Raw genomic sequence first — 17,661 nt, 5'->3', positions numbered from 1 at the left:
ACCCAGGCGGTGGGGGACGCGGGTGGCGAAAGAGAGAAGGAAAGGGTCAAAACTCCTCGAAGTTATTGAAAAAGAAGGCGAACACCTCTGGGAGCCTGGGAGCCATCTCTTGCAGCAGCACCCTCCTCCAAGTGTGGGGTGCTTGCTTCGGAGGGCAGAAAGCGCGGGGTGCCCTGACTTAGGTCTAGTGGCTCAGGGACCGGGGTAGCGAGAGGGGCCAGGAGCAGCCGCCCGCGGGGAGGCAGGCTCATGCCTCGTACTTTACCTCAACTATGAGCCCCATCCCGAGCGCAAGGGAGAGGGCGGCGGAGGGCAGGTACTCACTAGGGCTCGTTGGTGAACCGGGGGGTCCGGGGCTGCTGGTATCCATACAGGTGACAGTAGAGCACATCGAAGCAAAAGCAGCACATCTCCGCTGACACCACCATCTTCCGGGAGCTGGGCGATGAGGACGAGGCGGCGGACGAAGAGGAGGGCGAGGAAGAGGTGGCGGCGGCCGGGGTGGAAAGTAGGGTCCCCACTCCGCAGCTCGGAGGTGGCGACAGGGAAATCCCCCCGCCGCCGCCGCCACCGCAGCCCTGAGGGGGAGAGAGGGTACAGCCGCTGCCTCCCCCAGTGAGACCTCCCAGCCCGTTGAGCCGCGTACCGGCGCCTCCTAGTCCCAGCTCCCCAGCTCGACACTGGCTCTCTCCGCTGCAGTGGGAAGAGGAGGAGGCGCCACCACCGCCACCCGAGCCAGAGGGGGGCGAACTGGACAGTTTCTGCTTCTTCACCCCGCAGCAGCCCGCCGCCATCTTGGAACAGCTTCCCCCACGCAGAGCTTCCGACCCATAAGTGAGGCGAGCTGGCGTCGGGGGCGAGCACGCTGCGGCCCCGGCCATCGGGGGCGCGCCAGGAGTTCGCGAGAGGCGCGCGCAGCTCCCCGCCCGGCCGCCGGGCCACGCGGCGGCCCCGTGCGCACCCCCGCCTCCGCGCGAGCCCCATGCTTTCGGGGTTCTGCCCTTCGCGCCTCCTCCTAGCTGCAGCCTCAGGCCTGGGGCCCAAGGAGGATAAAGACGGGAAGCCCAGTGGAAAGGAAGAAGGAAACGACCAGGGGAATGCGAAGAGTGGAAGCGGAGGGAGGAGCTGGGCACTACCAGGGAGGAAGGAGGGAAAGGGAAACTAGTTGGGGGCGGCGAGAGAAGAAAGTCCGAAGTAAGTATCGAAGTCCCAAAGCACGGCTCGATGACAGGAGCTGCACTTAGTGTTAGTGACACTTGAGCCGAGTTACATGGAACCTGAGCCACCGACCTCAAATAAGCTGGTTGCTGAACTGCTGGAGTGTGAGCAAGCAGGTGCTCAGAGCTCCACACCTGAGACCGCTCCTATAAAGTATGTACAAAGCATCGAGGAAATGGCGACAATGGTGTAGCTTTAATACCAATCTAAGCATGCACCAGGCGTTTTCCAAGACTGTGGTAAAAGAGCAGTACTGTTCCTTTCCTTGTGGATAGATCTGCGAGCCCAATTGAATCTATATATACAATACTTGTTCCCCAACTGTCCCTCCTTGCCCTGTGAAAACGTTTAGAAGCAAAGAGTAAAGCCCTAACCAACACCTCACTGGTTTAAAGATGTAAATTGTGCTCTGGAACCTGCGGTGGTGGGTTATGGGTATGTGTGTGTCTTGGAAACAAAGCAATAGAAATATGTCTTTGGTCAGCACAGACCTTACAGGTAAATACGGTAGACAGTGTAATGAGTCACAAGTTGAAAGATTTTATCCAGTTATATTATTAGGCAGTTCTTAGTATTCATTTTTTAAATTTTCTCAAGGAATGCTTGAATGGATAAAGAGTCGTATGATTAAGTCAGTACCATGCTGAGCACCTAAGACAATAATCAAATGTTATAATTCATAGAAATGAATCTGATAGAAACAGAAAGTATGTTATTTACATTGTCTCTACACCATGCCAAAACATCTAGACAAATGAGGTATCTGCATATTTGGAGGCATCAAAGAATTGATTGATTTGGTTACTTTTGAGCTAAATGAGTGGGATCTTGAAAACAGCTGAGGGCTATTCTCTCCACTTAGGGGGAAAAAAGTTTATTCATTCAATAAACATTGAGCCTCTGTACTGTACTATGTGCACAACACTAAACTTACATTGACATCCAGGAAGTATGCTTCCCATTCACAAAGAGTTTATGAATTAAGTCATATCTTGGTACATAATCAGATAAATACCTACTATTGAGCACTTTTTGGGTGCTGAGTAGCATCCCTCATCTTACCCCATAGCCCTTGGTGTTCGGAGTAACCCTCGTCTGAGGTTGCTCATTTACAAATGAGGAAATTGAAACTTAGAAGCAACTTGTCCAACATTACACACCTAGAAAGTGACAGCCAGGATTTGAATACCGGCATGTCTGATTCCAAAAACCATGCCATTGTGAAAACTGCTTCTCATTAGATGACAACAAGGTTAGTGATGGATAAAAGATGGTGACATTAAACTGCAGTAGGGGAGCAGAAGTTAAACAAAAATAACTTAGTTTTTGTGGAAAGATTGAAGAACACCAAAATATGTTTCAAGGAAAGATTGAGAATCTCCTTTTAAAAAGATTTTATGAAATAGATCAACTATCTAGAATGGTTACATGCAACCTAAAGACAAAAGAGATGAGTTAACTGTTTTCTGGTATGTGATCTCATCCTCTCAAATTTCGTCATCACTGTTAGAACTAGCCTGTTTGAGGCAAATAACAATTCTTGTGAACCACTAGTAGAGTTAAAAAAAAAAAAAAAGAAAAGAAAAAGCATTAATTCTTTTTTGTCTATGTTGCACAAGAGAAAGCAGATTGGTTTTAAAAAATGCTCCACAAGCTAAATATAAACAAACAAACAAAAAACAAACTGAAATTCATGTTTTATCTCAAAAATAAAAATGTTCCACAGCAACTGGTATACTGTTAGGGTGTTTTGTTTTTATTTTATACTTTATCCTTAACTATCAAAGCCTACCCTTTAATTTGTTTGAAACTTAGTCAAATACAATATCAGACAATAGGTACCAATTTACTTGTCACTCTACTAAGAGTAGAAAACCAATGCCATTTAATGACATCATGCTACAATTTACTACAGGAAGCAAAGTAGGATACCATGGATGGGTACTTCTGCTAGGGGAATTTAGGAGAGCAGTATGTAATCTCCTAATTTAGAATTTGGCTGGTAGACAAGAGTTTAATACCCCTACTCTCATGAAAATAGCAAGGAATCTTTAATAAGCACCAGTAGCCATGTCCTTAGTCCTACATTTTATCTAAAAGACAAAGCACTATCATGGCTATCATGCCAGGCTAAGGGACTGATGCAATGGGAAACCCTAAGATAAAGACGTCCCAGCTGAATTACAAAACAGCTTTCCCTGCAAGGATTTTAAATTCTAATTCCAAACCTTACAATCATAAAGGAAATAGACAAACCCAAACATGAACATTGCAGAAAATAAATCATTACCTGACCACTAGGAGTTACTATCTGAAGTACTGTGTTGTATTGGCTTTCTAAAGTGGGGTACGGGGAGTGGTGAACACTGCAACCCTTTTCTCTGTGTTAACTTCTCCTGAGCCTGGCTTATCTTCCATATTAACTTTGTGCCTCAAGATGCTTTGCAAATCCCCTGGCAAGTACTGATGGTGGTGGTAATGCCTTCTTTTAGCCTTTGAGGAAATGCCTCTCCTGTCCTTGTTTTCTTGCAAAGTCACAGCATAGAAATAAATATATTTCATTCAAACAACAATGAAATTCACAAATCCAATTCTGTGAAAATGTTTTGGTTTTTTTACATCTACACAAAGTGCACACTGGATGGGAAAAACTGACCTTGCTCAGGATTCTTTCGACTTGAAGTGTAAAGGTCAAAGTATGATAGAGCACATGTGTTTCTACCCGGTATTGATACTGAAGTGCAGTGATAATACCCTCCTGAGGAAACGGTAAGGTGCTTTCTGCTTTTTGTAACTGACTGTCAAGCTGGGAGCTAAAGATTCCACATTTCTTTTAAATAAAAAAAGTAAGTAGGCCGTAGTCTCTTTGTCAACAGAGCACATTCAAACTGTAAGCATTTCTGCTTCTGCATCTGCTTCTAAATTGCTATGAACTAACTCTTGTCAAATGCTTTGTTTTAAACTGCAAAAAACAACTTGAACAAAGGCTATGCACATTATTTACTAGGTGGTAAAATGGGAAATGGAATTGAACCCAATGGTTACTGGTTATTTTATCATTACCTCTATTTGTTCACATGTTTACAATAGTTATTTTTCATTTCAGCAAAATATAATTTGATGAGGTGATGAACACTTGTTAGTGTTGCAAAATTATTTTCTTAGGTTCCCGGGGGTGTGGGTATATGAGGAACGTTCATATAACTCAATGAAAAGAAACTTCCATTTATGTCCAAACAAGTGTTATTTTTATCCTCTGTCATCAAACTTTCTCAACTGTCATCCTTGAACTGCAGAATATAATATTATTAGCTACCACTTTGATCTAACTTTGTACACATAGAACACATGGTTATGGTGGTGGAGGTTTCCTTTATTATTTGCATGAATGTGTGAATAAATACTGAAATTCTTTACCTACTTTTCAATTCAAATTGATAAATCGGCCTTGTTTACCTGATTACAAAGCAGATCCTTCCCTCCTGAATCCTTTCTTTATCTAATGAACACCTTAATAACCAAAGTACCATGATCTACTATGGGATATTTTCTAGATGTTTCATTTATATCTTCTATCATCAACTGGAGTGCAAACTAATTGAATGTCTTTTACTACCTATTTCCTTGAGACAAAGTTATATAAATTCCTTTATGAGATTTAGTCATGCTAATATCTATACTGTGTGTGGAAGAATTAACAAAGCTAGCTAGTTGTGGATTGGAAAGGAAAGCTTTTTAGGGCAGAGATAATCGAAACTAGTATTGTTTTGGGCAGTTAGAGGAGTCCTGAGCAAACAAAACATGAAGGTATCTACTACAGTTTGGAGAATCATTACTTGACTATTTTTTTTTTTATTTCTCTTTTCCTTAAAGACTTCATCTACTATCCTCTATGCATGTAATGGGGTGTGAAAATGTACAGTATATACTATAATGTGCCCCACCTCCAAATTTAATTATAAACGTATAGCTCTTCTTCTATAACTAATCTTGTGTTCTGGAGCACTTGTTTCAGTTGCCTGGAGATGCAGGTTGGGCAGAGTAAAGATTAACATTGTCAATTAAAATATTAAAATGTGCTCTGAATTAAAAGTATCTTGTGCAAATACAGGTTTTCCCCGTTATCCAAAGAAGAGAATTTCTATAAAAACTCTTGTAAGCATAAATGGAGAAAAGCAAAGAAGCAATTATCATTAATTTATATGGAAAAATTTTTGAGCATTCACAGGTCCAAAAAATAACCTACCAAATCATACCAAATATCACACAAAAGTCCAAATAACACTAACATATAGTATTAACGAAAGAAGGAATAATACAATAAATACTCATGATGCTTTCTACACCCATCGATCCACTCAAGCAATAGGCTTTTCCCTGGATGCCATCTGAAAGAGACTACTTTGCTACTAGCAGAACCATGTTCAGTTTTACACTAAGCACAACAACCTTATGAGCTCTCATGTTTTTCTGATACCTTAGTACACGTATCTTGGTAATGGATGTACAGATTAAATTGAGATAAAACATAAAATCTCACAGACACAGTTCAAATTTATGATGGGTTGATGCTAAAATGCTGAGTGTAGTTTCAAGGGAAGGAGCTGGACAGTATCACTCTGGCTGCTCAGGAAGCACCTTGCCTCTATAATAGCTGATCCGAAACAAATGCTGAACTCTATTATCACTTTGGACTTTTTTGTAAAAGTGAAAATCCTCTTCAGATTTATTTCTGTTAGTGAAAGTAGGTACTAATGTAGGTCTTTCGTAAAAACACGGTGGCTTAACACAAACTTTCAAAAGTGGGGGAGACCTGTATTCAATCTAAAATTTAAAACAGGAGCGGGGAAACTTTTTTCTGCCAAGGGCCATTTGGATATTTATAACATCTTTCACAGGCCATACAAAATTGTCAACTTAAAAATTAGCTATGAAAAAAGCTCCTAGATTTATTAAATTTCAAGTCCAGCCCATGGTTGCCTTGGCAGGGCCAGAACAAATGATTTCATGAACCATATACGGCCTGTGGACTGGATGTTCCCCACCCCTGCACACTTTAAACTCATGTATGGTGGTAAGTGAACCCCATAACCTCTGCTAGATCCTAGTTGAAGTCTATCTCATTTTGCCTCACTATATCCACTGCTTAAATGTCCATGATATATGCCTCATTCTTTCACTGTAGGTAATGCACAATGATTGTGTAAGAAAGTTCAGCTGTCCCTCCCTACTCACTGTCCAGGATTCCTACGTCAGCTGCTAGTGGCCTGCTAACCCTAGAACCTTCAGCCATATCCTCCATCCAGCCCCTGACTTTGGGGATATTCACCCGATGCCACAGCAACTGCCTGGCAGGTATGCTGCCTTTTTTTTTTTTTTTTTTTAATATATGTTTATTGATTTCAGAAAGAGGAAGGGAGAAGGAGAGAAACATCAATGAGAGTCATCGGTTGGCTGCCTCCTGCATGCCCCCTACTGGGGATGGAGCCTGAAACCCAGGCATGTGCCCTGACCAGGAATTGAACCTCGATTTCCTGGATCATAGGTTGATGCCCAACCACTGAGCCATGCCCGGCAGGGCAGTATGCTGCCTTTTAATCCTCAGCTGCCTTCTGTCTGCATCCTCCACAGGTTCCTCAAAAGGATTTCTGGATTTCTTTGCCACTTGATGGGCCTCTAACTAAAACCCCATTCGGTCATTTCTACTGCAGATGACTCATGGTGGCATATGGCTTTTAAAAGGACTTAAAGTTTCCCATGCTACACCCTGCTTTATGATTCCCCCAAATTTCTCTGATTGTTTCTTCTTTTTATTGAGATATAATTCACAAAGCATATAGCCCGCCCACTTAAATGTTTCAATTCGATGGTTTTTAGTATATTCACAGCGTTGTGCAACCACCAACATAATTTTGGAAAACTTTCATGACCCCAGAACGAAGCTCCATACCCATTAGCAGTCACTTTTCATGCCCCCCTCCACCCTAAACCTTGACAACTAATGATCTACTTTCCGTTTCTATAGATTTGCCTATTCTGGGCATTTCAAAGAAATGAAATCATACAATATGTGTTCCTTTGTGTCTGCCTTATTTCACTTAGCATAATGTTTTCAAGGTCCCTCCATGTTGTAGTATCTATTAGTACTCCATTCTTTTGTATGGCCTAATAATATTCCATTATATGAATATACCACATTTTGTTTATCCATTCATTAATCAATTGACATTTGGGTTGTTTCCACCTTTAGATTATCATGAGTAATGCTGCAATGAACATTTGTGTACAAGTTTTTGTGTGGATGTATGTTTTAATTTCTCTTGGTGGAATTTCTGAGTTATATGGTAACTCCATATTTAACCTTTTGAGGAAGTGCCAGATTGTTTCCCAACTGGCTGCATTATTTTAAAATGCCATCTGCAGTGTATGAGGGTTCCGATTCTTTTGCATCTTTTCCAACACTTATTTTTATCTTTAAAAAAATATTGTAGCCATCCTAGTGGGTGTAAAGTGGTATCTCATAGTTTTGATTTGTATTTCACTAATGGCTAACAGTGTTGAACATCTTTTCATGTGCTTATCAGCCATGTGTATATCTTTTTTGGAGAAATGTTTATTCAAATTCTTTTCCCATTTTAAAATGAAATTATTTGTCTTATTATTGGGTCAAAGGAATTTTTAATATATTCTGGACACTAGTCCCTTATCAGACATATTATTTTAAAATATTTTATTTTATTCTGTGGGTTGCCTTTTCACTTTCTTAATAGTATCCTTTGAAGCAAAAAAATTTAATTTCAATATAGTCCTTTATCATTTTTTCTTTTGTTGCTTATACTTTGGGTATTATATCTAAGAATCTGCTGCCAAATACAAGGTCATAAAGAGTTACACCGATGTTTCCTTTTGAGTTTCATAGTTTTATCTTCTACATTTCAGTATTTGATCCATTATGAGTTAATTTTTGTATATAGTGTGAGGAAGGGGTCTAAATTCATTCTTTTCCATGTGGATAACCAGTTGTCCCAGCAACATTTGTTGAAGACTTTGTTCCCCATTGAAACGTCTTGGCACTCTTTTCAAAAACCAATCAAAAATAAATGTTTAGGGTTTATTTCTGGGCCCTCAATTCTATGCCATTGATCTATATGTCTGTCCTTGTGCCAGCACCACATTGTCTCCATTACTGTAGCTTTGTAGTGGTTTTTGAAACTGGGAAGTGTGAGTCTTCTAAATTGGTTCTTCTTTTTAAAGATTTTTAAAGCTATTTTGGGACCCTTGTATTTCCATATTATTTCAGGATCATCTTGTCAATGTCTGCAAAGCAGCCAGTTGTGATTTTGATTGGGGTTGCATTGATTGTATACCAATTTGAGGAGTATTAACACCATAACAATATTAAGTCTTCCAATCCATGAACATGGGGTTTCTCTCCAGTTATTAAGGTCTATTTTACTTTCTTTCAATAATATTTCATACTTTTCAGAGTATAATTTTGCACTACTTTTGTTAAATTTATTTCTAAGAATATTATTCCTTTGATGCTATTGTAGATGGAATTATTTTATTAATTTCAGTTGTTGGATTTTTCATTGTATAAAAACATAACCAATTTTTGTATATTGAACTTTTATCCTGTAACCTGGCTGAACTTGTTTATTAGTTCTAATAGGTTTTATTGGGTTTCTTAGTACTGTCTATATAAAGTAGTCTGCCCAACCCTTATCCCTCTTTTCACTTTCTAAAGTTTCAGTTACAAGTGGTCAACTGTGGACCAAAAATATTAAATGGAAAATTCCAAAAATAAACAATTCATGAATTTTAATTTGTGTGCCATTCTGAGTAGCATAATGAAATCTTGCACTATTCTGCTTTGTCCCACCTGAGACATCCCTTTGTTCAGGGTATCAGTGCTGTAAATGCTACCCACGCATTAGTCACTTAGTAGTTGTCTAGGTTATCAGATCGATACCAAGCACTGGTATCACAGTGCTTGTGTTTAACCCTTATTTTACTTAAAAATGTCCACAAAGCAAAAGAATAGTAATGATAACAACTCTGATATGCCTAAAAGAATCCATAAAGTGCTTTTTGTAAGTGAAAAGGTTGTATGTATAGGAAAAAACATGAAACTATCTGTAGTTCCAGGCATCCACTGGTGGAAAAGGGGGGAATACTGTATAAGATTATGTCATCTGCAAATATATATTTTTACTTCTTCCTTTTCGATCTTGATGCCTTTTATTTCTTTTTGTTGTCTAATAGTTTTGGCTAAAACCTCCCGTATGATGTTGACTAAAACTGTTGGCTGCAGACATCCCTGTCTTGTTCTGGATCTCAAGGGGAAAGCTTTTAGTCTTTCTCCATTAAGTATGATATTAGCTGTGGGTTTCTTATACATGCCCTTTATTAGGTTGAGGAAGTTCTGTTCTATTTCTAGTTTGGTGAGCAGCTTTCCCCCCCCCCCCCCATGAAATGTTAGATTTTGTCAAATCTTTTTCTGTGACTAATGAAAGGGTTTTTTTTTTTGCCCTTTATGCTGTTGAAATGGTGTATTACATTAATTGATTTTTGGTTGTTAAACCACCTTCCAATCAATCCTGGGATGCATCCCGTTTGGTCATGTCGTATAATTTTTTTTTATTGTTGATGGGTTAATCCACTAGTATTTTGTTGAGAATCTTTGCATCTATTTTTGTAAGAAATATAGGTTTAAGTTTTCTTGTGGTGTTTTTGTCTGGTTTTGGTTTCAGGATAATACTGGACTCATAAAAAGAGTGGGAACTTTTCTTCCTCCTCTGTATTTTGGATAAGTTTGAGAAAAATTGGGAATTAATTCTTTAAAAGTGCGGCAGAGTTCACCAGTGAAGCCATCTGGTCCTGGGCTTTTCTTTATTGGGTGATTTTTTTTAATTACTGACTCGATCTTGTTACTTGCTATATGTCTATTATAATTCACATTATTTTGAGTTAGTTTTTGTAGTTTATGTGTTTCTAGGAATTTTTCCATATCAACTAAATTATCTAATTTGTTCACATACAATTGTCTATAATATTCTTTTCTAATTTTTATTTCTATAAATTCTGTAGTAATATTCCCTGTTTCATTTTTCAAAAATTAAATTTATTTGAGTGACATTGGTTAATAAGATTATATAGGTTTCAAGTGTACATTTCTATGATACATTATCTGTATATTGCATTGTGTGCCACCACCCAAAGTCTAATAATCTTCCATCACCATATATTTGTCCCCCTTTACACTTTACATTTCTGATGTTACTAATTTGAGTTTTCTCTTCTTTTCTTGGTCAGTCTAACTAAAGGCTTGCCAATTTTGCTGTTCTTTTCAAACAATCAACCTTTGCTTCATTAATTTTCTCTATTGTTTTTCTATTTTCCATTTCATTTATTTCTGCTCTAATCTTTATTATTTACTTTACTATGTTTGCTTTGGGTTTAGTTTGCCCTTCCAGTTTTTTAAGGTGGAAGGTTAGGATATTGATTTGAGATACTTTTGAGATATTTCTTTTTTAATACAGTTCTTACAGCTATAAAATTTCTCTCTAAGCACTGCTTTAGCTGCATCCCATAAATTTGGTATGTTGTAGTTTTGCTTTCATTCATTGCAAATATTTTCTAATTTATCTTGTGATTTTTTTCTTTGACCCATCAGTTATTTAGAAGTGTTTTGTTTAATTTCCACATATTTGTGAATTTCTGAAACTCATTCTGTTATTTATTTCTACTTTCATTTCTTTGTGGGAGAGAACATGCCTTGTATGATTTCAATCATTTTAAGTGTTTTGAGGCTTATTTTTTGGCCTAGCATATAACCTGTCCTGGAGAATGTTCCACATACACTTGAGAAGATTACATATTCTACTATTATTGGGTGGGATGCTCTATAGATATATGTTGGGTTTAGTTGGTGTATATTATTGTTCAAGTCTTCTATTTACTTATTGCAGAGCAAGAGTATCTCATGCATCACAAAATAAAGAATTTGGCTTTTATTCAAAGAGCCAGATGGGAAGACATTGAAGGGTTCAATCGGACCAGTCGGGAAACTTTCATAATCTAGGATAGCCCTGGACCTATGTAGTAACAGTTATGATGAACTGAAGGGAGATAGTCTATATAAACTTTAGAGATAGAGTCAGTAAGACTTACTTATAGATATGTTGTTGAGGTGAGGAAAAGAAAAGAATTAAGTATGATGCCTATATTTCTGGTTTAAGTAATTAATTAAGTGTTGGTGACATATTGGGATGGAGAATATAGGGGCAGGATCTGGTTGGGGGGATATCAAGAGTTTTTGACATAATAAGTTTAAGGTACCTGATAGATATACAAATGGAGATGTCAAGTAGAGAGTCAAATATGCAAATATTATGAGCTCAAATAGGAGTCTTTACTAAAAAAATAAATTTGGGACTTATCGGCATATAGGTGGTAGTAGAAGCCATGGTCTGGATGAGATGACATAAAGAGGAATATAAAGAAAAAAGAGAAGGCCCAGGATTCAGTCCTGATGTACCACAGTAGTAGAGGAAATCTGCAAAATAGACTAAACAAAGGCAGCCAGTGAGATGGGCATGGGAGTGGGAGACCCAGTCGTGTTGTGTCACAATATCTGAAGAAGAAAATATTTTAAGGTAAAGGGGATGGTTAACTATGTCAAATGCTGCCAGGAATTCAAGTAAGATGTAGATAGAGACATGTCTTTTGGATTTGGTAATATGGAGGGTACTTATTGCAATAATGTGAGTAGCTTCATTGAAGTGGAGGGGCCATAAGCCAGACAAGAGTGAATTGAAAAGTGAATACGGAGGTGAGGAATTGCAGATAGGTTAGACAGACAATTCTGTTGAAACATTTGGCTCCCAAGAGGAACAGAGAAACTAGGGGGTAGCCAGAGAGGAATGTTGGGTCAAAGAAGGGCTTTTCTTTCATTATGGATAGTTTCTAGAGCTATTATAAGTAGTTGTCATTATTATCATGATTAGTATTATTTCTTTGATGATCATCATTAGAAAGTCTTCAGTGAAGTATACCTACAAGCAATTCTTAGACAGATGAATTAACCCAGAAACAGTTCTATCCTGAAAACACAAATACTGAGGTATCAAAGCATCAATTTTTATTCAGTTTTAGTCTTATAAATAGGGATAATGATAAGATAGGATCCACCAGGAAACAGGAAACTGAGCTAGATGGAAATGTTGAGCACAGGGAGAAGACAGTCAACAAATACCTGGGCTTTGGTGGTGGTTGAAGAATGAAGGGGTGAGAGAAGTAGACAGTTGAGGGGCAAAGAGGAAGGACATGCATTTTATAGACTAGCCTTGAAGTTCCAGTGGAATTTTGATGTTGTGATATTTTACTACTTTAGCCAAATTTTGCTCACCAGAATCACAATAGAGCCTCATAGTTGCTTTGGGCATATCTTGTCTGGGGCTGTAGTAAACATCTACTCTCAGACTTTGAGCACAGCACCTATTCATTCATTTTACAATTTCAAGCAAGTTACTTAACCTCACTTTCCTTTTCTCTGGAATTACATATCAGTATGCACCTTACAAAATTATTGTAAGGATTAAATAATGTGTATGCAGTCTTAGCATAGTGCCTATATCAGGGTAGACAAGCATTTGTCAAGCATCCACTGTGTTCCTGACCCCATAGTAGGGATGTAGAGATGAGTAAGGTAGTTTCCTATCCTGTAAGGTCTTACAAACCAACTCAGAGTAATAGAAAGACTTATAAAAAGATAATTAAGCAATCCATTTTAGCAACCCACTTATATGGCCACATATTTTAGCAACACACTTACATGAACACATGCCAAACATTTTCTTCATTTAGAACTGTTTCACATATAAAATCTTTAACATTAAAATTCCATGCTAATCAGAAACTCACCCCTCTTACTCCCTTACTCCTATTAAATTGCTTTGTGATCTCATGTCTTTGCGACTTCATGTCCATAGGCCAATCGCTATTTTCCAATCTTCCTGACATCTCCTCCTTGCCCCACCTTTACTTTACCCCCTTCTCTTCTTAGCTTGATACCCATTATAAATCATTTCGACCACACTTTCACTGGCTTCCTCAATTTCCCTTATACTTATTACCTTTGACCACATCTCCTCTGCCAACCTCTGATCCTGAATCAACTTCAGCATGTTTTCTTTCCTTCTGTTTTCTTCATTTTGTTGTTCTTCTTCTGGATCCTTAAGATAGATGCCTAGCTCTTTCATGTTCATCCTTTATTTCTTTAAAGATATAAGCATTTCAGGTTATAGCTTTCCCTCTATGTATTGCTTTAGTTGCATCCCACAAGTTTTATATGTAGTATTTTCATTTTAATTCAGTTCAAAATATTTTACAGTTTCCAATATGATATCTTTTTTGATTCATGTTTTTCAAAGGTATGCTTTTACATTTTAAAATATATGTGGTTTTTCTAGTTATCATTTTGTTGATTTCTAGCTTAATTGTATTGTGATATTAGAATGTCATTTGTATTATTTTAATCCTTTGCTCTATGACCCAGTATATTGTCATATCAGTTACTTAAACCGGTTTTGATGAATGTTCTATGTGGGCTTGAAAAGAATACGTATTCTGCAACTGTTGGGTTTAGTGTTCTATACAATATTAGGTCAATTTTGTTGTGTTATTCTTATTCAAATCTTGTAGATATGTATTGGTTTTTGTTCTATCAATTATGGGGAGCAGTGTGTTAAAATCTCTCATTATGATATGGACCTGTCTATTTCTCCTAAGGCTATTCATGCAAATTTAACAATCCTGTTTGGGGGGGCTGTATTTTTATAAAAAAGAAATGACTCTCTATATCTTTAGTAGTGCTTTTTTTGCCTCAAAAACTATTTTGTCTGATACTAATATAGTAGTACCAGCTTTCTTTTGGTTAGAATTTGTGTGAAGTGTCTTTTTTCATCCTTTTACTGTCAAACTTTTTGTATTTTATGTTTTAAATGTAGCTATTGAAATGGCATATGGTTGGAGTTTTAAAATTTAATCTGGCTATGTTCTAACACAAGTATTTAGCCCATTTTTTATTTAAATATAGTTACTTATATATTTGAATTCTAATCTATCTCATTTGAACTTCCTATTTGTCTTACACATGGTGCTTTTTTGTTGTTGTGTGCTTAGTGATTTTAATTAGATATTCTTATTTCTTTGAAAAAGTGTTTGTGGAGATATTTTGAGATTTAGCAGGAGAGTGGGTTCTTGCAGAGAGGATTTACATTCTGCCAGGTACCTGGTGGCACTACCATTCTCGGTCTACTTTAAACTAAATTCAGAGCTTGAGGTATTTTGGAGCACGTGGTAATGTGAATTTAAGCTGCAAATTATTATTAGACAAGATTGTATTTACAATCTCTCAGGCAGGTGCCTCCCCCTCCATTCAGTACCAAGGTTACTTTCCTCAAAGTCTTATTGTGTGTGTGGGGGGGGGGGGGTTATTTCTCATTCACTGGTACACTGATGGCTTAGCTCCTTGTCATTCCAGTTTTATCTGGGGAGGAACATTATTAGACTCCCCCCTTGAGTGGGCCCTTGACTGTGTTTTCACATTGCTTACGGCTTGTTCCCTGAAGTTTAAATTAAGTTCAGCAAATGTTCTCAAAGAAGTAACTTCATCAATCTGCCTTCACTTAGACGTGGGCTCATAATTCCTTACTACCTTTCCAGATTTTTGATACTTTAAAGAAGGTGTTTGTTGAATTTTACCCAACATTTTTAGTTGTTTTCCATGGGAGAGTCGGTTTGCACACCTAGTCAACCATGTTACCAGAACCCCACCATATGTTTCTACAGCCCTGTCCTGAGACTGCAAAACTGCTGGGGGAAAAATCACAAAATTGAACTCCATAACAAATTTATGATTTCCAGCACCAGCTGGCCCTTCTCTCTATTGTTTTATAACTCTTTTTTCTTTTCATCATTATTAATTTCCATTTCTCATTTCCCACAGCAGCTGTTTCAACCCATTACTGCACTCCTTCAATCCTCCCACCCCATCCCCTGCATCCTTTATTCATTTCTGAAGGTCAAGCTTCCTACTTCATTACACACACAAAAATGATTTTCAAGTGGGAATTACCTCAACTCTCCTTCATCCCACTCCTAAATGTTGTCTCTATTCTCCCATTCTTTCTTACTTACTTCTTCTCTCTTGAAAGGAGGGTTCTTTCCCCCCTCTTTCCATGTCCCATGGTCTAGAATAGTGTTACTTCAAGTATAGTGGTGGACTCCTTCCAATCCTCAAACTGTTTGATACTGATCCACAACAACATAAATACTGAAATTGGGAGTAAGAATTTAGAAACTTTTCTAGCAATCTGATAAAGTAATTATATGTTTATTGGACCTAACAATGAAAAATGGGGCTCATATTTTGAATGTCTTTGTTTTTCACTGAAATTTTTCTAGTAATTCATTTTTATAATATTTTACAGAAGTACCAATCTGTGACAGATTGGAAATTTTATAAGCTGATTGTCACAGATAACTTGAGAAGTACTGGACCAGAACTCATCCACCCCTGACTTGTCTGAGACTCAGCTTCATGCATTATCTTTCTCTTCTCTCATAGCTCTACTTTCACTCTCCATAAACATTCTCCCACATTAAACAATCTTTCTTTTAACTTTGCTTACTGTGCTGCAATCTTATTTCTCACTTTCCATTTACTGACAGCCTTCTTGACAGAATAAGCTTCATATACTGTTTCCCTCTTCCTTACCTCCTCTTAAACACTCAAACCACAATGGTCTGGCTTATGCTCTTACTACTACTCCAGCAAAAGCCATGTCCCAATTGCCCAATTCATGGTGGCCCTTTCAGTCCTTGTGCTATCTGACCTCTACTCTGTACTTCTTATACAACACCACCCCTACCTTCCAGGACCTCTCTCCTGTGTCTTCTAGGATACCTTTCTCTTCCAGCCTTCATCTGATTGCTGCATCTCTAAGTCTCTATTGGAGCCTTTTCTTACTCTTGCTGCCGTCCCTCAAGCCCCTATCCTCAGCCTTTTGTTTTGCTCTATATTCATTGCCATCAGTCAATTCAACACCTGTATTCTGACGACTTCTAAATCTCTAACTCAAACCCTGACTTCACTAACCAAGTTGCAGGCTGTCTTTTCAATCAACTCATTAGGCAGTTTCACCTGGATATCCCAAATACACCTGAAATTCAACATATCTAAAACATAGCTCATTATACACAACCTTGATCCTCTTGTGTATTTCCTATTTTGGTTAAAATCACCTCCATCTACCTGATTACCCAGGCCTGGGAGTAATTTTTAACTCTCATTTATCTCTCACCTCTTACATTTATTCCATCAATATTACCTTAAATCCATTTTCACTTCCATTGCCTTATTTAATCAATTTTCACTAAAAGCCACCTGGTTACTCTCTCTGTATCCAGTCTCTCCCAGATCCAGTCCATCCTCTGTATCTGTCAGAAGGAGCATTAAAAAAATGCTGTTCTGATTTTGTCAGTTCCCTATGTGAACCGTTGGTTAGTTTCTCATTGCCTTTAAGAAAAATCCCAAACTCTTTAGCATTGCATATAGGGACATTTTCAGTCACACCTTAGACTAGCTCCATAGCCTTGTGTTTCACCATTATCCCAAACAAACTTTGTACATTAATAAGATTATTGACAGTTTCTTAAGCATGTTATGTCCTTTCACTGCCCTATTTTTATTTTAGGGAATTTATTCTCTTCTTTGCCCATGGTGTTACTTCTTTCTGGAATTTTCTTCCCTATTTTTTTTCTAGTAAACTCCAACTCATCCTTTATGTCATTAGTTAAATAGTGCCTCCTCTATCAGGTCATTCTGATATTGTAAGCCTATTCTCTTCCTCCACCTAGTTTCTATTTCTTGAGAGCAGGGACAGTGTTATCTTTTTAAATCCCTGGCCCCATGACTAGCATAGAATTATTCTTGAGTGAAAACAAGAAGGGGGAGAACAGAACAGAACAGAACAGAGAAAAGAAAAGAAAAGAAAAGAAAAGAAAAGAAAAGAAAAGAAAAGAAAAGAAAAGAAAAGAAAAGAAAAGAAAAGAAAAGAAAAAAAAAGAAAAGAAAAGAAAAGAAAAGAAAAAAGAAAAGAAAAGAAAAAAGAAAAGAAAAGAAAAGAAAAAAAAGAGAAAAGAAAAGAAAGTACTCTTTAAAAAGGGCATAATGTTCGGAAAAGAAAATCCTAGCCCCTTGGGTAGTGCGATATGAAAGTTACCAGCAACAGATTGTCAAAGACCATATTGTGGATTCATTTCCTTAGATTTCAAAGACAAAGATCATACATTTCTCTTCTTACATGTGCCAGATAATACATAGTACAGTAGTAGGAGTATTGTGTGTGTTGAATAAATGTGCCGAATTGAAGTCAA

The 17,661-nt window shown here is 37.9% G+C and overlaps 2 protein-coding genes across 2 annotated transcripts in view; one reads left to right on the top strand and one right to left on the bottom strand.

Moving 5' to 3' along the window:
* Positions 1-794, bottom strand: part of AMMECR1 (AMMECR nuclear protein 1) — a 105,275-nt gene extending 104,481 nt beyond the window's left edge. Inside the window, exon 1 of the mRNA XM_016198259.2 lies at positions 325-794. Coding sequence (XP_016053745.2) covers positions 325-794 — 470 coding nt within the window. The remainder of the gene's footprint in view (positions 1-324) is intronic.
* Positions 795-6,414: 5,620 nt separating this feature from the next.
* RTL9 (retrotransposon Gag like 9) overlaps positions 6,415-17,661 on the top strand; it is a 129,566-nt gene continuing 118,319 nt past the window's right edge. Inside the window, exon 1 of the mRNA XM_016198253.2 lies at positions 6,415-6,573. The gene's annotated coding sequence lies outside the window, so the exon portion shown is untranslated. The remainder of the gene's footprint in view (positions 6,574-17,661) is intronic.

Source organism: Miniopterus natalensis, chromosome X (genome assembly GCF_054644295.1).
Source record: "Miniopterus natalensis isolate mMinNat1 chromosome X, mMinNat1.hap1, whole genome shotgun sequence".
NCBI classification, from domain to species: domain Eukaryota; kingdom Metazoa; phylum Chordata; class Mammalia; order Chiroptera; family Miniopteridae; genus Miniopterus; species Miniopterus natalensis.
This window is presented reverse-complemented; position numbering and strand designations above follow the sequence as displayed.